The 25,917-nt window shown below is 40.2% G+C and overlaps 2 protein-coding genes across 5 annotated transcripts in view; one reads left to right on the forward strand and one right to left on the reverse strand.

Moving 5' to 3' along the window:
* Window positions 1-1,064: 1,064 nt before the first annotated feature.
* Window positions 1,065-15,932, forward strand: c8h1orf198 (chromosome 8 C1orf198 homolog). The gene is made up of 4 exons (XM_067988612.1): window positions 1,065-1,678; window positions 9,419-9,469; window positions 11,944-12,540; window positions 13,945-15,932. Exons 1-4 carry the CDS (start codon window positions 1,370-1,372, stop codon window positions 13,999-14,001), a joined length of 1,014 nt encoding a protein of 337 aa, XP_067844713.1. The 5' UTR covers window positions 1,065-1,369; the 3' UTR covers window positions 14,002-15,932.
* A 5,507-nt stretch (window positions 15,933-21,439) lies between these two features.
* The window catches only part of ttc13 (tetratricopeptide repeat domain 13), a 42,685-nt gene continuing 38,207 nt past the window's right edge, over window positions 21,440-25,917 (reverse strand). For all 4 annotated transcript variants that reach the window (XM_067988615.1, XM_067988614.1, XM_067988613.1 and 1 more), the window contains 2 exons: window positions 24,325-24,404; window positions 21,440-23,119 (listed from right to left, as the gene is read on the reverse strand). In XM_067988615.1, coding sequence (XP_067844716.1) covers window positions 23,005-23,119; window positions 24,325-24,404 — 195 coding nt within the window. In that variant the 3' untranslated portion in view covers window positions 21,440-23,004. The remainder of the gene's footprint in view (window positions 23,120-24,324; window positions 24,405-25,917) is intronic.

Below are 25,917 nucleotides of genomic sequence, written 5' to 3' on the forward strand. Positions count from 1 at the left end.
ATCTGTCCTAATATCTCCTGATGTGGCTCGGTGTCAAACTTTGTTTAACAACGCTCCAGTGAAGCGCCTTGGGCTGTTTTACTACATTAAAGGCGCTATATAAATACAAGTTGTTGTTGTTGAGTGATCGGCTCAAATTTCAAACAAATTAAGTGGTAGAGCCTTTTTTTTCTGGCAGACCTACCTCAAAACTGATTACATTTTCAATCCAAAGTGAGTAATTGTCACTGATAATGAGTGACCATTATCAATTTTGCTTTGAGTCCTGTCAGTTTTTTGCAGTTTTGATGAAGCTGAAATCACATCTTGCAGAAACAATGTTAGGATAGTGTTCCCTGGCAGAGTCAACCCACAAACGTTTGAAAAACACTCAAAACCAAGAAAACTTCGGGTTGAACTTTGTAACAAACCGTTCGATTTACAATGTAAAGGGTAGACTTCATAAGTTCATCTATATTTTAGAACAGCAGGTGTCTTGTCAGAAATGAGTGAGTTGGAAGTTGTCCGCGTTTGTGCAATGATTGATGTTCCTTAGTTGGGGATGATTTTCGCTATGTGTAAAAGAAAAACGCGTTTAGGATATCCCAGTTAATAACGAACAATAGAAATCTTCCTTTCTTTGGAACCTCCTGCCCTGTCCGTCCACTACATCGGGGCGTCACCCAAGGGCTTGTTTGTGTACTCTGGGATCTCTTTGTCTTTCGTTGGCACCGCTCTGCGCTCGGGTGACGTTGCAAGGGGAAGGAGAACAACGCGTTCGGTTGACGGTTGGGGGAGGCAGGGGCTCGCGGCTCGAGTGACGGTTGGGGGAGGCAGGGGCTCGCGGCTCGAGTGACGGTTGAGGGAGGCAGGGGCTCGCGCCTCGAGTGACGGTTGGGGGAGGCAGGGGCTCGCGGCTCGAGTGACGGTTAGGGGGAGGCAGGGGCTCGCGCTTCGAGTGACGGTTGGGGGGAGGCAGGGGCTCGCGGCTCGAGTGACGGTTGGGGGGAGGCAGGGGCTCGCGGCTCGAGTGACGGGTGGGGGGAGGCAGGGGCTCGCGCCTCGAGTGACGGTTGGGGGGAGGCAGAGGCTCGCGCTTCGAGTGACGGTTGAGGGAGGCAGGGGCTCGCGGCTCGAGTGACGGTTGGGGGGAGGCAGGGGCTCGCGGCTCGAGTGACGGTTGAGGGAGGCAGGGGCTCGCGGCTCGAGTGACGGTTGGGGGGAGGCAGGGGCTCGCGCCTCGAGTGACGGTTGAGGAAGGCAGGGGCTCGCGGCTCGGGCGACCTACGGGACAGACTCGGGCTCGTGGCGCTGCCTCCTCCTCCTTTTCTCGTTCCGGAGTGTCCGGTCGACCCCCTCTCCTCCGCACTTTTTGGTGACATTCGCAGCAATGGCGTCCGCGACGGCGGCGGTGGTGGTTATCGGCAACGGGCTGGAGCAGAAGAAGTTCGAGTACTTCTCCTCCATCAGCCCCATGGCGAGGAGGATCATGCTGGAAAGGCAGAAAATCCGGGAGAAATACGGGCCGCGCTGGGACAAGCTGGAGCCCAAAGAGCAGGAGGAGATTATCGACAACTGGATGGTGGACCCCCAAATCCGTACCAGGTACGACCTGCACCGGACCCAGAGGGAGGAGGTGGTCTGTTATCCGAGGCTGCAGCTCCAGACCGGTCAGAAGGTTGTGCACTTCGGGGAGGAGGTGAGGGACCCTGGTATTTTATTGTTCTTAAAACCGTGATAAAAATAGCACCATGTCCAATAGCAATGGCAATAAGACGAGGAGTGAGACTGCCCGCAAAGCCCTTTAAATTGTGCAATGCATCAAAAATAGGTCGCGGTTTTAAAACAAAAGGAGTTAGTTAATGTAGTAAGAATGTCCTTGCAGTTTGCCCACTTCAGGATTAATCCGCCTTTACTCATTCCCACCCCCCCCCCCCCCCCAGTCCGCAGTATGTCAGGAATGTGTCTTGGATCTGTCACAATGAAACCTCTGTGGTTTTCTCCAAGCCTTCCCTCCCAAGTGTTTCTTTTTAAGAAAGTTTAAAAATATAGGATAACCATGATGTATAGGAAATTACCACCAGTACTTGCCAGTTTTGATTTAATAATTGTCACGTTTTAATACAATTTGAAAACTTTTAGCAAACTTTAAAAAACCGCTTTGACTTGTGCTCCTTTTTAAAGTGTCATAGAATCATAGAAAATTTACGGCACAGAAGGAGGCCATTCGGCCCATTGTGTCCGCGCCGGCTGAGAAACGAGCCATCCAGCCTAATCCCACTTTCCCGTATTTGGTCCGAGCCCTGCAGGTCACGGCTCTTCAGGTGCACATCCAGGTATTTTTAAAAATGATTTGAGGGTTTCTGCCTCTACCATCCTCTCAGGCAGTGAGTTCCAGACCCCCACCACCCTCTGGGTGAAAAAAATTTTCCTAATTTCCGCTCTAATCCTTCTACCAATTTCTTTAAATCTATGCCCCCTGGTTATTGACCCCTCCGCTGAGGGAAATAGGTCCTTCCTATCCACTCTATCTAAGCACCTCATAATTTTGTACACCTCAATTAAATCACCCCTCAGCCTCCTCTGTTCCAAGGAAAACAACCCCAGTCTATCCAATCTGTCATCATAGCTAAAATTCTCCAGTCCTGGCAAAATCCTTGTAAATCTTCTCTGCACCCTCTCGAGTGCATTTACATCCTTACTGTAATGTGGTGACCAGAACTGCGCGCAGTACTCAAAGTGTGGCCTAACTAGTGTTTTATACAGTTCCAGCATAACATCCTTGCTTTTATATTCTATGCCTCAGCTAATAAAAGAAAGCATTCCATATGCCTTCTTAACCACCTTATCTACCTGTCCTGCTACCTTCAGGGATCTGTGGACATGCACTCCAAGGTCCCTCACTTCCTCCACCTCTCGGTATCCTCCCATTTATTGTGTATTCCCTTGCCTTGTTTGCTCTCCCCAAATGCATTACTTCACACTCCTCCGGATTGAATTCCATTTGCCACTTTTCTGCCCACCTGCCAGTCCATTGATATCTTCCTGCAATCTACAGCTTTCCTCCTCACTATCAACCACACGGCTTATCTGTGTGTCATCTGCAAATTTCTTAATCATGCCCTATACGTTTAAGTCCAAATCGTTAATATATATCACAAAAAGCAAAGGACCTAGTACCGAGCTCTGCGGCACCCCACTGGATACGGCCTTCCAGTCACAAAAACACCCATTGACCATTACCCTTTGCTTCCTGCCACTGAGCCAATTTTGGACCCAATTTGCCACATTCCCTTGGATCTCATGGGTCTTTACTTTTTTGACCAATCTGCCATGTGGGACCTTGTCAAAAGCCTTGCTAAAATTCATGTAGTGGAGATGCCGGTGATGGACTGGGGTTGACAATTGTAAACAATTTTACAACACCAAGTTATAGTCCAGCAATTTTATTTTAAATTCACAAGCTTTCGGAGATTTTCTCCTTCCTCAGGCAAATGTTTGCCTGAGGAAGGAGAAAATCTCCGAAAGCTTGTGAATTTAAAATAAAATTGCTGGACTATAACTTGGTGTTGTAAAATTGTTTACAAAATTCATGTAGACTACATCAATTGCGCTACCCTCATCGATCATCCTTGTCACCTCCTCAAAATTTAATCAAGTTAGTCAGACACGACCTCCCCATAACAAATCCGTGCTAACTGTCCTTGATTAGTCCGTGCCTTTCTAAGTGACCGTTTATCCTGTGTCAGTGGTTAACACTTCTGCCTCTTGGTTTACGCCCCGCTGCAGAAACTTCAGCACATAAGCTAGGCTGAAAAAAAAGGGTGATACGGAGGAGGGTAGCCATAAGCGACTACAAGGCACTGGGGAACAAGTGGTTATCCATGGGGCAAACAGTGCCAGTAATAAAAATAGGCGAGTGATGATTCTGGGGGATTCTATAGTCGTGGGGGTGGGGGGGTTAGATAGTTTCTCTTGTGGACGTGACCCAGAGTCCTGAATGGTATGTTGCTTCCCAAGTGGCAGGGTTTGGTACATCGCAGAGTGAATACAAAAGCTTCTGGAATGGGAGAGCAAGCAGCCAGAGGTTATGGTTTATGTGGGAACCAATGACATAGATAGAACTGAGTTTGAAGTGCTGTAAAGGGATTTTAAGGAGCTAAATTCCAGATTAAGGAGCAGAACCTCCGGGGTAATAATCTCTGGGCTATGTGCTGGACCAAACAGGGAGAGAAAGATTACAGTTGTCAACACGTGGCTGGAAGGATGGTTTAGAAGGGAGGATTTCAGTTTCCTGGGACACTGGGACCACTTTTCATGCTGGTGAAAGCTGTACAGAAAGAATGGCCTTCACCTAAACCGGAGAGGAACCAGTCCTTGCAGAAGGGTTAAATAGAGCAGTGGGGAAAGATTTAAACTAGTTAGGGAAGTGGGAGGGGAAAATCCACACTCTCAGAAATTGTGAGAAAAAGACTAGCAGGACGTGTGGGCAAGGTGGGGACAGTTACCCAAATAAGAGTTCCGTACACAAATGCACGTAGCATAAGAATTAAAACAAGTGAGTTAGAAGCACAAATTCAATTTAAAGGGTATGATGTAACAGCCATTACTACTAACCTCAGCATGATGGGGAGCTAAATATTCCAGGCTATAGGATCTCTCAAAAGGAGGGGGAGTAGTAATGTTGATAAAAGACACAATTACCACAGTAGAAAAAAGGGATTTCAGTTAAGGGTGATCCGGCAGTGGAAACTGGACAGAGTTCAGGAAATACAAAGGATGCAAGACTCTGGTATTAATTGTCTACTTTCCTCCTGATAGTAGTGATGTGGTGGGGGAAGGGGGTGTATAAATACCGAGATCAGGGAAGCACATAGCAAAAACAATGTGGTTATAATGGAGATTTTAATTTTCACACAGACTAGGAGAAGCAGAACAGCTGTAGTAGTGTGAGGTGGTGCATTTTGGTAGGAAGAATAAGGGGGCTACATACTGCTGGAATAATAAGAGTCTGAATGGGATAGAGGAGCAAAAGGATCTAGGGGTACAGATACACAAATCACTAAAAGTAACAATGCAGGTTAATAAGGCCATAAAAAAGGCAAATCAAGCACTCGGGTTCATTTCTAAAAGGATAGAATTGAAAAGCAAAGCAATTATGTTAAACTTGTATAGAACCTTGTTTAGACCACACTTGGATTCCTGCACACAGTTCTGGTCTCCAATGCCTCTATGTCCTTTCTATAGTATGGACAGGATGCAAAAAAGATTCACAAGAATGATACCAGAACTGAGAGGATATACTTATCAGGAAAGGCAAACAGGCTTGGGGCTCTTTTCTCAAGAAAAGAGAAGGCTGAGGGGTGACCTGATAGAGGTCTTTAAGATAATGAAAGGATTTGATAGGGTAGACGTAGAGAAAATGTTTCCATTGTGGGGGAGTCCAAAACTAGAGGTCATAAATATAAAAGTCACTAATAAATCCAAAGGGGATCAGGAGAAACTTCTTTACCCAAAAAATGGTAAGAATGTGGAACTCGCTATCATAAGGAGTAGTTGAGGCAAATAGCATAGACATATTTAAAGGGAAGCTAGACAAGCACATGAGGGAGAAAGAATTAGTAGGATATGCCGATAGGGGTTCGATGAAGTAGGGAGGGAGGAGGCTCGTGTGGAGCATAAACGCTGGCATAGACCAGTTGGGCCGAATGACCTGTTTCTGTGTTGTAGTTTTGATGTAACTCAATGTAATGAATTTCTAAAATGTGTTCTGGATAGTTTTCCAGAACAATCTGTTTTAAAACCGATACAGGAACAGGCCATACTGGATTTAGTGATGAGTAACGAATCAGAATTAGTTAACAATCTCATGGTATAGGAGCAGCTTGCAAATAGTGACCGTAATGTGATCGAATTTGATATTAGGCTTGAGAGGGAGCGTCACAAACCAAGGTTTTAAATTTAAGTAAGGCAAACTTTGAAGGGATGAGAAATGAATTAACGATAGTAAACTGGGCTGAACTGTTAATGGGTAAACTTACAAACAGTGGGAAGTATTCAAAGAAATATTTGGTATGCTACAAAACCTGTACATACCTCCAAAAGGCAAAACCTCCACTTATGTAGTTAAGCACAGTCAACAAATGAGTTAAGAGACAGTACCAAGCTAAAAGAAAAGGCTTGCACAAATGCAAGGAAAAGTGGTGTTCCCCAGGAATCTGCACTGGAGTCTCAGCTTTTCACCATGTATATTAATGGCTTGGATGAAGGATAAAGAAGTGTATATCCAAGCCTGCAGATGACGCTAAGTTAGGAGGCGCAGGAAGTTACAAAGGAACATAGACAGACTAAGTCAGTGAGCAAAACTATGGCAGATGGAGTTGAATGTGGGAAATGTGAGGTCATCCACTTTGGATATGAGAAAGACAAAAAAAAATTAACGGCGAGAGACTAGGAGCTGTGAATGAGCAAAGGGATTTCGGTATCCATGTACACAAATCACTAAAAGCTAGTGCACAGGTACAAAAAGTCATTAAAAAGGCTAATGGAATGTTGGCCTTTATCTCAAGGGGATTGGAATACCAAATTGAGGAAGTCATGCTTCAGTTGTACAGATTCTTGGTCAGTCCCCATCTGGAATACTGCATTCAGCTTTTGGCAACAAACCTCCAAGAAAGATATATTGGCTTTGGAAGGAGAACACCGCAGATTCACCAGAATGAAACCAGGGCTTAAAGAAAGACTTGCATTTATATAGCGCCTTTCTCAACCTCAGGACGTCCCGAAGCGCTTTACAATCAATGACGTACTTTTGAATTGTAGTCATTGTTATAAGGTAGGAAATGCGGCAGCAGGGAGGATTACAGTTGATACCGATCCATTCCTCGCCCTGTGTCGATTTATGCACGCTTCCAGTGGAGGACACTGCATAGCTACCAGGACCAAGAGCTCTGGTTGCTTTTCCTGTCCCTGGCTAGTGTTTCTGATGTCATTAGTAACACTCCTACCACCACCCAGCTGAGATTAGGTGACTCAGCACAGAGCAGGAATTAAATCTAGGACCTTTTGGTCTGTATGGTTTAGTATTACATTGGGTGGTGCTTTTACTCACTAGGCCATTGGGTGGTGGGGTTTCAATAGGTGCACTTGTGGGGTTCTTGAAAAAAACTAATATGGTTTTTGCTTCATATTTGAGTGTCTTGTTTGCAGTTTTTGTAGAGATAATTATTCATTTCTGTCATGTAATCCTGTTTTTAAAAATATAAACCAGTTTCTGTATGTACATAGTAATATAGAGTAACAATGGTTACAAGGTTGCAAACTAATCAATGACTTAAGATAAAATTCATAAACCACAAAATTTAAAAGGTTTATTAACACTCATAGGAACAATCTCAAACTCTGCTGCACATTTATGTTCATGACATTTTGAATGTGTCTGCTACTGTTTTTCGTTATGGTTTTGTGTCTGCAAGCTGTGGACATGTTGGCAGTTAATATTTTAAACATCTTTTAAGCTTAAGTAATTTGTGTATTGGAGAAAAATGTTCCTGTATTTTCATCTGCAATTAAGTAGAGATTTTATTGTTTTATATGTATCGTAGATCTGCAGTTGCTTATGGGTGCCTTGCCATATCATCTGGGAATGATTATAAAGTAGTAGTCAATAGATTCAGTTGATGCATTAATTGGTTTATAACTTACCTGAGCTGTTATCTGAAGTTGGATTAGAGCTTTGGAATCGCTTCCTGGTATTGATTGTTACTTTTTAGCATGTATAATCTATTTCAGCTCCCTGTTGGAGATTTTTCGTTTTTGGCCATTTTTTTCTGCTGTCCAAATGAACAACTGTTGGTGCACACCATGTCCTTGAAGTGCAACGACATTTCCATGGCAGAGGAATAATATGATGCTGAATGTTTATTGAGAAGTGATCTGCAGTTAGTTGAAAACTCTGTGCCCACTGTACATTGGTCAGATTTATTTACAGGTGATATGATAGAGGCAAAAAGATAGCAGGAAACTTGTATGGGATATGAACTGATCAAACAAAAACAAGTGCAGAATCCTTTGCAGTTTTTTCAGCATGTTCTTACGAACGGTTTCTGATAGTAAGTTGAGGCGGAAATGATACCTTGTGCAGGGGACTTCTCCTTGGTGTCCTGGCCATATCGATTATCTGGTCATTACCTCATTGCTGGTTGTGGGACCTTGCTGTGTGCAAATTGGCTATTGCATTTCCTACATTACAACAACAGTGACTGCACTTCAGAAGTACTTAATTGGTTGTAAAGCACTTTGTGGCCAAGTCATTAGATGTATTCAAGAAAGAGATAGATATATTTCTTAATGCTGAAGGGATCAAGGGATATGGGGAAAAAGTGAGAACAGGGTTAGGGTTAGGGTTAGACGATCAGCCATGATCATTTTGAATGGCGGAGCAGGCCCGAATGGCCTACTCTTGCTTCTATGTTTCAATGTGACGTCCGGAGGTAATGAAAGATGCTATATAAATGCATGTCTGTCTTTTTCTTTCTATATATCTTGACCCTGTGTGGCATGTAGCGGCACGGTGAAGTAAGACCTTGAGAATGTTTGAGTTAAGGCATCTTTTCCTTTGTTCAATCAATTTCTTTTTAAAGGTCAGGTAATTAAAATGTTAACCATTTTTAACACTTGGGAGATAAGGTATGAACTGAGGCTAATAGTCTCTTTTTTTCAGACCTGACAGCAATTGAAAACAAAACTCCATTTGAGTTGAGATGGAGTTTGTGTACAAATAACCCCTTTGTCTTTCAAAGACCCTATGTGGGATCAAAGGTTATTAAGCTTTTGACCCAGACAGCCATTCCGATGTTGCTTTGATATGTAAAATAATATAATTGAGGACTGGTCTATTAAATCGGGTGACATGAAGAGTAAAAAGAATTGGATGAGCAGCAAAAAGTTCCAGTAATTTTTCCAAATATTACATTGATGTCAGCCTCGGCTCAGTGGTAACACCCTCGCTTCTGAGTCAGAAGGTTGTGGGTTCAAGCCCCATTCCAGAGACTTGAGCACATAATCTGGCCTGACACTTCACTGCAGTACTGAGGGAGCGCTGCACTGCAGAGGTGCTGTCTTTCATATGAGATGTTAAATCAAGGCCCTATCTGTGCTCTTAGCTAGACTTCAGATTCCATGGCATTATTCAAAGAAGAGCAGGGGACTTCTCCCTGGTGTTCTGGCCATATCGATTATTTGGTCATTATCTCATTGCTGTTTGTGGGACCATGCTTTGTGCAAATTGGCTGTTGCATTTCCTACATTACAACGGTGTCTACACTTCAAAAGTACTTAATTGATTGTCGTGAAAGGTGCTATGTAAATGCAAGTCTTTTTCTATATATCATGTAGAGTGCATTTTGCATTTTGTTAACTTTCTATTTTTCCATTTTAGGATATTACGTGGCAGGATGAACACTCAGCTCCATTCTCTTGGGAAACTAAGGTAAACCATGCAGATAGTCTTTCTTTGACACAGTGAAGTTTGATCACTTGTTTTTTTGCATAAAATGTATAAAACAAAATCCCGTGCTAAAGATATAAAATAATCAGCATTTTCACATACATTGTATCTTTACTCCACATAAGAACAATTTAAATATTTCATTTTGCCTTTTTTGGTGGGGGAGAATTCTCCAGGATGTCCCAAAAATTCTCCTGGATATGAGGATAGGATGGGAAAGTGGAGTTGTGTTAGAAGATAAGCCATGATCTTATTGAATGGTGGAGCAGGCTCAAGGGGCCGAATAGCCAACTCCTGCTCCTATTTTTTATGTTCTTATAAAGTAGTAAAAATGAAAATGCAAATGCAGTATGTACATTTGAGTTGCAACATGAAAAAACCCAAAATAATGAGTTTTTTTTAAAAATGAGGACATTTCTGAGAAATTAGTTAATCCAACTAAGAACTCTGTGATGTTAATGTACCATATCCTGAGGACATACTTATTTATGTTGTTGCAAACCACTGATCTGTTGTCGAGTCACAGAGCAAAGGTGATGCAGTGACATAAAGTCATTACCTTGGCATCCTTGTTGTTTGGACATGAGGTAGATTTCAAGAACTCATCAGGTAGAGGGAGCTTATATTCTGTAAATCTGCTGCTAACTAAATTTGTTTTTGAGATTGTTATATGAATTGTTCAATAGGGATGCAGCTACAGTCTGGTTTCAGCTGTACATGACTGCTTCACAGAAGCTTATTGCAGTTTGCCAAATATGTTCAATTTTAATTGCAGAATACAATAAATATGGACATTCAAAAGGCGTTTGATAAAGTGCCACATAATAGGCTTGTCAGCAAAATTGATGCCCATGGAATAAAAGGGACGGTGGCAGCACAGATACAAAATTAGCTAAGTGACAGGAAACAAAGTAGTGGTGAACGGTTGTTTTCAGACTGGAGGAAGGTATACAGTAGTGTTCCCCAGGGGTCAGTACTAGGACCACTGCTTTTTTTGATATATATTAATAACTCTGGTGTACAGGGCACAATTTCAAAATTTGCAGATGACACAAAACTTGGAAGTGTAGTAAAGAGTGAGGAGGATAGTAATAGACTTCAAGAGGACATAGACAGATTGGTGGAATGGGCGGACACATGGCAGATGAAATTTAATGCAGGGAAGTGCGAAGTGACACATTTTGGCAGGAAGAACGAGGAGATGCAATATAAACTAAATAGTACAATTCTAAAGGAGGTGCAAGAACAGGGGTATATGTGCACAAATCTTTGAAGGCAGCAGGACCGGTTGAGAAAGCAGTTAAAAAGCATACGGGATCCTGGGCTTTAGTAATAGAGGTATGGAGTACAAAAGCAAGGAAGTTATGTTGAACCATTATAAAGCACTGGTTCGGCCACAACTGGAGTATTGTGTCCAATTCTGGGCATCACACTTTAGGAAGGATATGAAGGTCTTAGGGTGCAGAAAAGATTTACTAGAATGGTTCCAGGGATGAGAGACTTCAGTTACGTGGCTAGACTGGTGTAGCTGGGGTTGTTCTCCTTACAATAGAGAAGGTTGAGAGGAGTTTGATAGAAATGTTCAAAATAATGAAGGGTTTTGATAAAGTAAATAAAGAGAAACTATTTCCTTTGGCAGAAGGGTTGAGAACCAGAGGACACAGATTTAAGGTGATTGGCAAAAGAACCAAAGGTGACGTGAGGAAAAACTTCTTTACACAGCAAGTAGTTATGATCTGGAATGTGCTGCCTGAAAGGGTGATGGAAGCAGATTCAATCGTGGCTTTTAAAAAGGAATTGGATAAATACTTGAAGGGAAAAAATTTTCAGGGCTACGGGGGAATGGGATTAACTGGATTGCTCTTACAAAGATCTGGCATGGGCTTGATGGGCCGAATGGCGGCCGCCTCCTGTGCTGTAACCATTCAATGATTCTATATACTTTCATTATTGTATTACATTTGAAAAGATTTGTATGGGAAGGTAATTGCGGGGAGAGTACTTTAATTTGAAGTAATACTCCATTTTAAAGAGAATGAATATACTTACCAGAATGTTAACATTTTTTGGCCACCCTTGAATCTTGCCTATCTCCCTGCTAGGTCACTCTGGTGATGTCATCAGAGCGCACCCCTTGTGTCCCAAAGTGGTTCCATAGGAAACACAGGAGGTTGAGGCACTGAACTGGCTTGAAACCTGACCTAGAGACACACAACCTGGGACAGCACATTATAGGCCAGGAATGCAGAGTAGCTAGCCTATAGCATGGTTTCACATGGGCATGGGGGCTCCAGGATTGTTCTTCGGTCCATCTATGGTCACAGGCCCCACTGGAGAAAATCTTATAAAAAGAAAATTCTGGTGAATATACTTTTCTCTGTAAACTTTAAACAAAAAGTACATCTCCTTAGACTTAGCTTCCAATTTTATACATTCAAATAATTTATCAATTACAGAGTCAGATGGAATTCAGCTTTGCCTCCACTGCTGCTTCAGAACAAGGAGTTTCTGCACAGAGTGAGCACCGCCAGCCAGTCAAGACATCCCAGGGAAATCACCAACTTAAAACATCCCAGGGAGGCCAGCCAATTAAACCATTGCAAAATGGCAAGGCACCAAGCATAGATGGTCTTGCACCAGTCAGAAAGGAAGAGTCGTCATCCTTCTGGAAACTGAGTACCGAAAGATCCAGGCTGGAGGGTGATCAGTCTGATTACCAGTGCGTAACCCCAAGTCAGATTAAGTCAATGGAGAAAGGGGAAAAGCCACTTCCCTCCTACTTGAGACAAGAGTCTTCATCAAAGGAGAAAGATGAAAATAAATCTGAGAAACCTTGGATGAAGAAGCAGGAGCGCATAATCAACACCAGTGTTTCATCTGTGTTCATTGACTTGGACAGGCCTCGAGCAAGCCAGCCTTCAGTCAATGTACTTGATGATGTTTTCACTCCTGGCCATACTGAGAAATCTCCAGATAAAAAGACTATTGCAAAGGAATCTGACGACGAGGAGAGAGATGACTCCTGTGCATCTGATGCACCATTTTTCTCTCAGGTAGACCATGGTTTAATGTGGATGGTATATATGGGTTACTGTGAGTTTGTATTGAGTATAATGGTAACAAATTACTTGTGCATCTGTAAAGAGAATGTCAGATTAAATGGTAATATTGTCATTTTAAGTATATTAAAACCATTTAAAATGATGCAATATTGCTATGCAAACCCCATTCGAAATACTTATGATTGATCATAGAAATGTATGGGTGGGTGGGATGGTGCCACTGTCTTGAATCACTTTTTCCTCCTGGTTTAAGGAGAATGTATGGATGTAAATGGTAATGTGGTAGGGAAAATTTGTGGCCATAAAAGGGGAAAAAAATTAACACTTTCTGAAGTAAAAACATGCAAAAGATATGCAGATAGGAATGAATTAATTGCACATCTGTGGTGTATAAGTTTATGTACATTCTTAATTTTCTTTCTCTCTAACATACCAGTAATTATAGTTCAAGGAGTTTTGGACTGAGGGCTGAATCTTGCATTCTTGGCTAATCTTTGATTAGTATTGTATGAATTAAAAAGTGTCTTCTGATTGGGACCCCAATCAGATAGCTGAGTTTTCATTTATAATGTAAAATGCAAAGAAATATTAATTGTTGCATCGATGGACTGCTGTGCTCCAGATTTCCTACTGTTTCTGAGCAAGGACTTTAGGGACTCTGCAGTCTTCTGCCAGTTCATTAAGAGCATGCTATCTGTCACAGCCCATAAGGCTTGCATGATGGCTGCCTCAAGGAATGCTATGGAGGGGTTTCTGTACCATTATTGGTGTGCATCCTGGGAGCCTTTTACTATCTTTTTTGTTTAAATGTGCAGTTTTTGGTAGAATTATGCCGCTCCATTGTCTTACTTTTGTGTTTAGATGCCACTCCATTGAGCCTGGAATCATCATCTCCAGGAGCCTTTTCCAATACTTGCAATGAGAATTTTTTTTTTTTTTTTAAGTACAGACTGCAGAATAAATAGGGCATAGGTCCAAGGTGAAGCGCAGAATGCTATGAAAATGAATTTAAAGGAATTGCAGGATGCAAAGTCTGACAAATGTTGCAATCCCAAAATTCATTTTAAAATCCCATATACATTAGTTATTAAATAGTGCATACATTTTATACAATGAGATTGATAATATCACTTGTTACCAAACTTCTATTGCACATATAAAATACTACTTTGTGGGGCACCATAAAAATATTAAGTATGATAAAAATGTTTACCGGCACCTGTCCAGATATTTAAAAATGTTACCAATGATTGTGAGATCAAGCAGTTTGTTTAGTTTTCCAAAAGAATGTTGTTATTCATGAATGTTGTGTGATGGGGATAGCGCAAGGGACTAGATAAAGTCAGACGTACTGCTGGAACATTTATTCATAGTATCGTTTTTCTCCCCCCACAGATTAATACAAGCAATTCCATTTTAAAGACAGGGTTTGACTTCCTGGACAATTGGTAATACCTTCTGCTTCCTTCACGATTACTCTCAACTAAAAAAAAACCTTTTTGGCCTATGCTTATGAAACTAACACTTCCATTATAAGTTCTGAAGTAGATTTGAATGAAAGTGAAAATATTGCTCAACTGAGTCCTCAGTCATCTTTCCAGTCAACCATTTAAGAAGATAACATTACAGGTTTGTACATAATTGTTGCACTTCGCAGTATGTATGAAATATGTGAGTTTGCTTTCTGTACATAGAAAAATAGTCCCTTAAAGAAATCATAGCTGTATGGGTATGCACAGATTGACTGGAATCAATTTACCCTTTAAAATGCTTCTGATGTGGGATACATATGTATATTTCAAGTCAGTACTCAAATGACTTCAAGCCAGGGTTCCTGTTCCTGATCACCATCCCGTGACCCCTCTTGGAAATGGCATTGCACGGATGTCAAGTGAGGAAAGGATTGGTTGTCTAGGCCCACACATGAAGAATCGTAACGTTAGTAACCAATGCTGGTAACCAAAGAACCTCAGATGAGCAGGAGGAAAATAAATGTTGTCAGGCCTTAAGGAAGAACCCTTCAATATGTAAGTCCAGAAGCTAACTGCAAATAAAAACCCAGAGCAACTGATGGGACAAGCGTGTAGCAGTCATGTTGTTATCTCCTTTTAAATTGATGAACCCTAAGTCATTCCAGCAGATTGGAGAGTTTTTAAGACTTGTGCATGCATACTCTTAATTCAGCATGCCTTGTTTATTAAAAAAAAGACTGTCAGTGTAGTCATATGAGATTCCAAAGTAAAAAAATAAATATCTATGGTGCTGTGAAGTGGATTAGTGGCAGGATTCCTGTACAAGGAATGATTAGAGTCTGGTAATTTATAATTGTACATTTTTTTACATAGAATTTGTTATGAAGAAAAAGTGGAATAGCCCCACCTATACTGATCAACTATTCAAATGATGTAAGCTACAAGAGTGACATTTTACAGAAAGTAACATTCTAGTGTTTTTGTTTTTCCTTTGAAAAATGGATAGAAAACACTAATAAATCAAATTTCACAATAAAAATGGGTAGTGTACCCAAAATGTGCAAATAATGCTACCCTTATACTGGCCTTCACCTCTGGCTCATAATCAGCTGAAAATGATTGTATGGCGAATTTGCTCTCTGATCCAAATGTAACTGAGTTTTAATAGTTAGAATCCATATAAAAATTGAAAGTCAATTTAACAGCAAGATAGGTCTATTGGTCAAAACACCATATGGATTTTTTAAAAATTAAAATGTTAGCATTTGGGGAAAACATTCTTTGAAATCATCTTTTTTTGGACATATTTTAATGAGTATGCTGTATTCATTTAAAAATTCTACACAAACAAATTTTTCTAAAGGATTTTGTTGCTTATGTGCTTTCTGTATTACATCTACTAGAAATGTAAAACCTTGTTCAATAACAGTACAATAGATTTAAATATAATAGCCAAGAAACAGCTAGCTACTTATTTTGTTAAATACTGTTTCATCTTTTTAACCATTTTTGTGTGACAACTAATAACCTCAATTATAGGAGAACTAGTGATTTAAAAATATCATTTGAAACCATGTTCAGAGGCTATGTTAAGTGTAACTTATGAAGCTTGCTAGAATAGAGAACTTACCTTGTTCCTACATCTCAAAGTTGTAAATGCTGTAGACTGGATGTTTGTCGTGTAGTGTTAATTGCTTATATCTTGTATCATATAGAATACTAGTCTTCCACAGGGTTATTTTTTAATATATTATGTATTCATTCAGCTGTGCCAACTATTATGTAAAATTGTGAAGTTGTCAGCGGGCTTAATGCTACTTTTACTGAAATGCATTATGTATGTAGCAGCTTGCGTAGCACATAAATTTTAAAATAAAACCCAACATAGTTGGCTTCTGTGGTTTATTCTAATGAACTGCATTCATTTTCATTCCAGCAGTATATAGAGTGCTGAGTTATGAGCCTAGCTGATGATGACAAAAGTAATAAGCAAGCTTTGCCCATTAAAGGTGGGTGGTGGTAGCTCATGTGGTACTCCTCTTTCCTCTCCCCAAAACAGCCTGCACTGTATGAAAAATCTCAACAAAGAACTGCTTACATCTGGAAAAGCAACACTACATTGGTGAAAGTTTACCTAGTTTTTCCTGTTATTCATTTCATTGTTTATAGTAGTTTGACATTTACAAATTCTAGGCAGCATCACTTGGCCCAAGAACAAAAACCAAAATACTGCAGCTGCTGGAATTCTGAAACAAATTGAGTAACAAGTTAGATAGCAGCTGTGGAAAGAACAGACATTTGGGGTATGGACCTATGCTAAGGAGGGGTCTCTCCACAGATGCTGCTTGACCTAAGTATTTCCGGTGTTCTCTCTTTGTTTCAGTTAACCAGTTCTTAGCTGCACCATGCATAGTTGTTCTGATTAATCTATATCTTAATAGTCATCACTCAACTCTATTCTATTGAATCAAACCCTTATTTAGATGTCCACTTAAAACCAACAAAGCCTGTAAATACAATATGAAATGCATTAAGCCCAAGCACTATCAAAACATGACATTACTACCTGTCAAATATGCAAAGTCCAGCTTTGCAGAATTCAGTCTGCCTCTACAAAGAAAAATTGAAAGGCAAGTCCAGCAGCCTCAGCTCAAATTAGCCTATACCAATCCTAAAAAAAAAGTTTGTGCTACACCTTATCTGATACAGTATCACCCCCCACTAAAATGAGGAAACTCTCAAGTCTTCAGGAGCTTTGAGCCATGTGCCCATCCCTGCCGAGTGACAGATTAGCATCAACCATAGGCAGAACTTGTGTTATTACTGTTCATAGAATCATAGAAAGGTTACAGCATGGAAGTCGGCCCATCGAGTCCATGCAAGAGCAATCCAGCTAGTCCTCCTCCCCTGCCCTATCCCTGTAGATTTTTTCCTTTGAAGGCCATGATTGAATCTATCCCCACCACCTGCTCGGGCAGCGCATTCCAGATCCTAACCACTCGCTGTGTAAAGAAGTTTTTCCTCACATCACCTTTGGTTCTTTTGCCAGTTACCTTACAGCTATGTCTTCTGGTTCTTGACCCTTCTGCCAATGGGAACAGTTTCTCTCTATCTACTCTGTCTGGACCCTTTATGATTTTCAATACCTCTATCAAATCTCCTCTCAACCTTCTCTGTTCCAAAGAGAACAACCCCAGCTTCTCCAGTCTATCCATGTAACTCATCCCTGGAATCATTCTAGTAAATCTCTTCTGCACCCTCTCTAAGGCCTTCATATCTTTCCTAAAGTGCAGGGCCCAGAACTAGACAATACTCCAGTTGTGGCCAAACCAGTGTTTTATAGAGGTTCATCGTGACTTCCTTGCTTTTGTACTCTCTGCCTCTTTATAAAGCCCAGGATCCCGTATGCTTTTTTAAACCGTTTTCTCAACCTGCCTTGCCACCTTCAACGATTTGTGTATTATACCCCCAGATCTCTTTGTTCCTGTACCCCCTTTAGATTATATTGCCGCTGCTCATTCTTCCTACTGAAATGTATCGCCTCATATTTTTCTGTGTTAAATTTAGTCTGCCACATATCCACCCATTCCACCAGCCTGTCTATATTCCCTTGAAGTCTATCACTATCCTCCCAAGTTTTGTGTCATCTGCAAATTTGGGAATTGTGCCCTGTACACCCAAATCCAAGTCATTAATATATATCAAGAAAAGCAGTGCTCCTAGTACTGACCCCTGGGGAACACCACTCAACACCTCCCTCCAGTCTGAAAAACAACCGTTCACACTACTGTTTCCTGTTACTTAGCCAATTCTGTATCCATGCTGCTACTGCCCCTTTTATTCCATGGGCTTCAACCTTGATGACAAGCCTATTATGTGGCACTTCATCAAATGCCTTTTGAAAGTCCATATAAACCACATCAACTCCAATGAGATCTACCCTCTGTTACCTCATCAAAAAACTCTCAAGTTAGTTAAACACGATTTGCCTTTAACAAATCCATGCTGGCTTTCCCTAATCAATCCACACTTGTCCAAGTGACTGCTAATTCTGTCCCGGATTATCGTTTCTAAAAGTTTCCCCACCACAGAGGTTAAACTGACTGGCCTATAGTTGCTGGGTTTATCCTTACACCCTTTTTTGAACAAGGGTGTAATATTTCAGAGCTATGCCAACCAGCAGCACAGCCTGTGCTCCATTCCAAAGGTGTAATCAAGAGTTGGTTGACTGTAGCAGCCATCCTGATCTGCTCTAGTTTGCGATGCCCTTGACTAGTGCTAGCCTCTTGCAAAAACTGAAGGGATCCACGTCGTTCAGTGCCAGAGTGTCAGCACCAACCATGAAAGGTGCCTTTAGATAATGTGAATCAGTGTGTCGATATCTAAGGAAGGTCAGGGACTGTATGGCACCCCAATTGGCATGATACTAAATCATTGAAGGAAATGACACAGCCTTCAATCAGAAACCACATTGTTCTCAGCGACTGGACTGAGTCTGCACTTACCATGTTTTCTCCACCACAAGGGACCCTGGAAATGGCTCTTTATCCTGGTACTGAAGGAGAGTCTCGAGCAGAGAATGACTGCCAAACAGCCACCTGCTCGACTAGGGAGCCATATTTGTCTACCGGTTCAACACTGTAGCTCACTGCAAAGGAAATGGAGGTAAAAATTCTGGAATGATTTAACAGTTGGGTGCTGGGGGGCGGGGAGGAAAGGGGGAGGTTGTTGAATGAGCCAAATGACTTTCCTCATCTGTATCTATCTGGTTACTAATCGGCTCAAAATTGTAAATCTCACTCTGTCTGTAAAGATGGCTGGTAAAACAAAATTAATTAGTGCTATAGGTAGTGCTCTTCTGAGAAATAGAACTTGTCTTCAATTTTGGACATGACATCTTGAACTGCCCTTATCAGCCCTGGGTCTCAGATCCCCTTGTGAGAAGAGTGGATCGATCAGATTGCCTTGCCACAAAGGGAGGATCTCCACTTTTAGTTTATTAGAGGCTGAAAACCCCAGAACCTTTCGGAAATAGAAGTAATGACTTGCAAGAAATCCTTTAACATAAGATGCCTGCAACAAAACAAATTTGTTAAAAGTATGTTCATAGGGGAGTTGTAATAGAAATGTGAAATCCTATTGAGAGCAAGTTTTTTTTCCCCCTGGTAGAAACAGTACTTGCTTTTAAAGATACTTGACTATTTGGCAAACATCAATATTTATCAAACAGTTGTGCAACCAACTACCACTCATGACTATTTTCCAGTTTCTGCAGCTCATTAACCACTAAAGATACTATTACATCATTAGTTAGAGGATATAGGTAAGGGAAAGTAACAAGTGGAGACTCTACAGTTAGAATTGAGGAATAAGAGAGGACTTAAAACTGTAATGGGAATTGTCTACAGGCCTTCTGATAGCAGCAATGAAGTGGCAGAATGTATTAATTCAGAGATTAGAGAGGCTTGTAGCAAAAGCAAGGCTGTTTTAATGGGACACTTTTATATAGATAGGGAAGAGTAGCTCATGTCAGAAAGGCAGTGAGTTTAAGTACATTCAAGATAGTTTTCTGGAGCAATATGTTCTGGAACCAACAAGAGAGCAGGCCATACTAGATTTAGTTAATCTAACAGTAAGAAAGCATTTATCTAACAGTGATCATGATATGATCCAATTCAATGTTAGGTTTCTCCTTTTCAAACTTAAGTTACTAAGATTCTAGATTTTGGATTTTGGTAAGGCTAATTTTAACAGGGTGAGACAAAGACAAACAGGAAACTGATCAAAACTTATTGGATAAAACTCCAGATGAACAGTGGGAGGTGTTCAAAAAGAAATTTAGCTTAATACAGGACCAGTATGTACCCCTAAGGGGCAAGAGCTCTACTTACCAAATAAAATAGCCATGGTCAACAAAAGAGATGAGATAGAACATAAAACTAAAGGAAAGAGCTAACAAAAGTGCAAAGAATAGTTTAGATCCAGGGAAACTAATAATGAATCAAGAACTGGAACTCACTACAGTTAATGTAAGCAAGAAAACAGTATTAGAAAAAGTAATGGCACTAAAGACTGACAAATCCCCAAAACGTGATGGCTTCTACCCCAGGGTTTTAAAGGAAATTGGTGAAGAGATTGCAGATGTTTTAGCCATAATCTTCTGAAGCTCAAGATTCAGGAAATGTCCCTTTAAATTGAAAAATAATGGAGTTACATTTGTAATTTAAGAAAGGCGAGATAAACCAGGAAATTATAGACCTGTTAATCTAATGTGTCGTGGGGAAGTTATTGGAATCTATAATTAAGGACTGGGTGACTGAGCACTTAGAGAAATTTGAGTTGATTAGACAGAGCCAACACTGATTTGTAAAGGGTAGGTCATATCTAACGAACCTAACTTGAATTGGAAGGAAGTGACGAGTAGTGTCCCACAAGAATCTGTGCTGGGGCCTCAACTATTCACTATATTTATTAATAACTTAGATAACACAACAGAGAGCCATATATCCAAGTTTGCCGATGACACAAAGATTGGTGGTATAGTAAGTAGTGTAGATGGGAGCATAAAATTACAAAGAGACATTGATAGATAAAGCAAGTGGGCAAAACTGGGGCAGATGGATTTCAACGCAGGCAAGTGTGAGGTCATCCATTTTGGACCAAAAAAGGATATATGAATATTTTTTTTTAAATGGTAAAAAGCTAGGAACAGTGGAGGTCCAAAGAGATTCAGGGGTCCATGTACACAGATCACTAAAATGTAGTAGGTACAAAAAATAATCAAAAAGGCTAATGGAATGTTAGCCTTTATAACTAGAGGGCTAGAATATAAAGGGGATAAAGTTTACGACAGCTATACAAAGCCCTGGTTGGACCACATCTGGAGTACTGTGTACAGTTCTGGGCAGCGCACCTTAGTAAGGATATATTGGCCTTGGAAGGAGTGCAGCGCAGATTCACCAGAATATTACCAGGGCTCCAAGGGTTAGATTATGAGGAGAGATTACATAAATTGGGCTTGTATTTCCTGGAATATAGAAGGTTACGGGGTGATTTGATTGAGGTTTTTAGGATTTTGAAAGGAATTGATAGAGTAGATGGAGAAACTTTTTCTGCTGGTGAGGGAGTCTAGGACAAGGGGACAAAAAAAAAAATCAGAGCCGGGCCATTCAGGAGAGAAAAGTTAGGAAACACTTTCTTCACGTAAAAGGTGGTAGAAGTGTGGAACTCTCTCCCACAGATAGCAGCAGATGCTAGCTCAATTAATAATTTTAAATCCGAGATCGATAGATTTTTGCTAGCCAAGGCAGGTGAATGGAGTTAGGATACAGATCAGCCATGAACTCGAGGGGCTAAATGGCCTACTCCTGTGACTGTAGGTCTAAACTTTCAAGAATAATATATAAAAGACAACTCCAGATTGATAAGCATCTTTAATAAGACAAAATTGTTTCCCTTACAAAATGTTTGATAACATGAACATTAATTTTAAGTAAATAAAGCACGTACAAAATGCCACTGAAAGTTCTACCATAATGTAGAAGAAAAGCATATTTGTAATTAGAAGTTTCTGCAAAACACAGTTTAAGAAAATATAGTGCAAATTTAAAACTGAATCACAGTGGCATTGTGAAAAGCACCAAATATGAAGTTGGGTCAATGGAAGGTCAAATGTTCTGGAAGATAGTTGAATCATGTGAAATGAATATGTTCACTTTGTTCTAGGGGGTAAGTAGGGCACCCCTTTATTTAAGCAAATAATTTGAGACAATAAACTGACTATAAATAATTGTATAGGCAATCAAACCAATCTCAACCAACCCGGCTTTCCAGTAAAATCTTTTTTTTTGAAAAAAACACGTTGATAAAAGTTCAGGGTCCTCCAACAATGGTTGTTTAACAGTAAACTTCCCATATGACTGTGACATTGCACTTACCTAAGTAAACATGTCCCAGTTCCTGTTCACACAAAGCTGAATACTTTAACTCCTCAGTTTCTTTTAGAAACAGGAAGGTGAGTAGAAATGTGTGTTAAAGCCCACTGGACTGCATATCTTTCCAAATATCAATGACTAAAACAGCCAGAGGAGATTTATAGCATCACAACTGGGTGGATAGAGCAGAGTGCTACATGGGTAAGCATCTATTTGTTTCTGAAACCCTTGCCTGGTTGTGGGGTGTAAAGAGTTTTTGTGACCCAAAAAGAATTCTTTGAGTTTATGGGGACGATGATGAATCCCTTTCCGATTAGGATACCCCATAGCAGCAATAGCTTTGAAGCTCTGACAATGTTTCTTATACAGCTCTTGCACCCCCATCTATTTGCCAAATTGCTTTACTTTCAGAGCTCCTAAAGTAGATAAATTCAAAATAATCCACGTCACAGATCTAACAACTGCACAATGCTCCTACAGTTTTTGATGGTCTGCTGAAGACGATCCACCAAAAAGCAACAAACCAAACCAGGAAAAGCTCTTATACTAAAATGCAGCAGCTGCTGAAATCTACAGCTGTTATTGGGAACGTTTATGTAGACCAGTACAGTATGAAGAGTTATATGTGGAAAACACAACATTTGATAACCCTGGCAGAACTATAGATGATGCAAGAAGTAATTAACCAATATGTACGTGTTTATAAAGACCTGATCTGAAAGTAAATTACTGTCAGCATTTTGATCACTGATAAAATTACTTGCATATCATATAGAGTCAGGTAGTAGTCTGTTTATAAATTATCAACCCGTTCTTTAAGTACAGTACCTCTCGATATCCTAATAAGGAATAATCAATACCCATTCCTTATATAATGAAGAAACCCAACAAAGAGGCTAAAGTTTTTCTTCTTCCAAGTATTAAATTAAGCAGTATCAAAAAGTACCAAAAATCAAAAAGGACCTCATTCCTTTACATCTTTTTTAATTATAAAAATAACTTAATATGAAGCAAAGAAAGCCTCTATTTCGTTCGGGCTTCAGGCGCTCCTATGAATTTTTGGGGCAATGGGAAGACGAGTCTGTATTAAGCACTTCTATCATTGTTCTTTTTGTTGGAAAAGTCTCCAACACAGATGGAAGACTGGAGTACATTGCTGGTAAGCTGAAGGGAAAAGGGATGAAATAAGTTACAATATAATATGCTACACCAGTCAGTTCAGTAATTTTTTTTTAAAAAGCTTCAAAACATAGAATGTCACTTTTTTAAAAAACAGTACCACTCAATCATAAACCTTTAGAAGGAATCGATGGTGATTCATCTCCTTTGGTATTTGGGGTATTTAGTGGTACAAACATTACATTCAATTACTTCATGCATCAGGGAAACAATTTTAACCAATGATCTCCATTTGGTAGTTTCCATACTGCAACAACACAACAATCACATAGCGGGTATATATAGCAGATAGCACATTTCAACAAGTGAAACTGACCTCATAACACATAAGCAATGTGTTTAAGTCTTTGCACTGGGATGATTGTCTTCAATTATATAAAGAACTAAATGAAACAGTGATAGGAGCAGTATGAAACAGTCATGTGCTACTGCTTGCAACATTCAAATGTAATCTTATGGAAAAACATGAAATGGTTATGTAAGTCATTCAGCACATACACAAAGCATCTTGTGAAGTACAAATATAATAAAAAGGGATGAATTTAAATCCTGTATTACAAAAACAAGCTTGTGCTATTTTCACATTTGGCCCCTTATTAGATCTAGGCATGTACTGTGCTCCAAATGGAAGTATGAGCTTCATTCAGTTTGACTCATGATTTTTCCTCTCTCAATGAAGCAAACTCACCCAGCGGAGACTTATAAAGTGACGACTTGCTACTACTGCATTATTCTACCAAGATTTCCCTGGCATATTAATTTTAAGTGTGCACTTTGTATTAGCGTAAAGTACCATTTGTGGTATGATGCAGTTTTAGTTAGCAATCAGTGTGATAGCAAGCACTCTCCATATTACAAAAAAAAAATCTAATGCCTGATGACAGAATGAGACTTCCAAGTTAGATTTTTAACCAAATGAAGTCAGTACGGTCTGGTGCTGAACCCACAACCTTCTGCTACCAACTGGGCCACGGTGACACTTTGAATAATTGCAAAGAATGTTTCTATATTGTACCAGAACTACAGTAGCAGTTGAAAAACTATACAAGTTATTTTGGGTCCATGGAATAAATAGTTGCAAATGCTATAATCCATTGTATGCGATGTAAAGATTTGATACATTTTGATGGAACCCAATTGCCATTAAACAAAAGAATCTAAAAGCATTAGCTTATTGCTAAATTTCTTACCTTTTCAAATTCATCCAGTTTTTTCCTATTTTACTGAAAGCCTCTGGGCTTGGTGTTGTCATAGCTTCAAAATCTACTAACTGAAAATGATGAAATCATGATTAAAATAGTTGTCTAAAAAGATAGCTAACAAACATCAAAGAACATATCCCACCAAAAGTCAAAAGATTAATACATGGGTGTCCAAACTATGGCCCGTGGGCCACATCCAGCCCTCAAGCCCTAGCAATGCAGCCCATGGAGCTCAAGCAACTGAAGTTTTGATTTGTTCCTGTATTTCCTACTAGTTGAATTTGTGGGCCTGGAGTTTGGGAAAGGGCTCTTCTTAACAATAGTATCTCACTGGTGGACAAATCCTAAAACAGAACACTTAGGTCTGTCAGTATCTGCAGCTGGAGATAAGTGCATATTAATAGATACACTGACTTTAACTTGATATTTGCACTCAAAGCTCCATGGTACCCACCTAAGCAGCTCACAAGGTCAAAATATTGGACACTCCTGCTTTAACACCTTTGTGTTTAATTGCCTCTCATCAATTTCTATTTTTTTTTTATAAACATGTTTGTAAAAAGCAAAATATTGACCAAATTATGGGGTAAAAGTAGCCAGGAGTTACTCAGCCCTGGTAGCAGGGATCTGAATTAACATTTGTACAGATAGAATCGTAGAATCATAGAATGGTTACAGCACAGAAGGAGGCCATTTGGCCCATCGAGCTCATGCCGGTTCTTTGTAAGAGCAATCCAGTTAGTCCCATTCCCCTGCCCTTTTCCCTTAGCCCTGCAATTTTTTTCCCTTCACGTATTTATCCAATTTCTTTTTGAAAGCCACAATTGAATCTGCTTCCACCACCCTTTCAGGCTGCGCACTCCAGATCATAACTACTCGCTGCGTAAAGAAGTTTTACCCCATTTCACCTTTGGTTCTTTTGCCAATCAACTTAAATCTCTGTCCTCTGGTTCTCGACCCTTCTGCCAGTAGGAACAGTTTCTCAATTTATTTTATCTAAACCCTTTATGATTTTGAACGCTTCTATTAAAATCTCCTCTTATCCCAGATACAGTCCATAATGTCTTGACATTTCAGTGGTGTTTGTTATGCGGCTCGCTTGCAAAACATTGAAATATCACCTAGTTATTTTCAATAGTTTGGCTTTTCAGAAAGAGGCACTAACAGTGAGCCTTTGCACAACTGGAAAAACAAGTAATGCTCATTTGCCCATCCCCCATTCACCTTTGGTGTTGTGCAATATTAAAAAATCATTTCAAATAGCCTGAGAACACAAAGCAAAGATGCTAACATTCAATAACCTTTCATAATAGACAACAAATATCCACCACAAGTTTTAACAGGATTGTCCCCAGCAATGAACTGAACATCGACTTGTATTATATAGCACCTTTAATGTAGGAAAATGTCCCACGGGGCTTCACAGGATGTAAAAGAACAACTAAAAACTGAAGTATAGCACCTTCAATGGTCTAGTGGATAAATGCAGTGCCTCGTGCACTAGTGAGGTTTACTAGAATGTCCTAAGTTTGATCTCCGGTCTGTGTTGAGTGAACTAATCTCAGCTGGGACTCTGTAATG

Source organism: Heptranchias perlo, chromosome 8 (assembly GCF_035084215.1).
Source record: "Heptranchias perlo isolate sHepPer1 chromosome 8, sHepPer1.hap1, whole genome shotgun sequence".
NCBI classification, from domain to species: Eukaryota; Metazoa; Chordata; class Chondrichthyes; order Hexanchiformes; family Hexanchidae; genus Heptranchias; species Heptranchias perlo.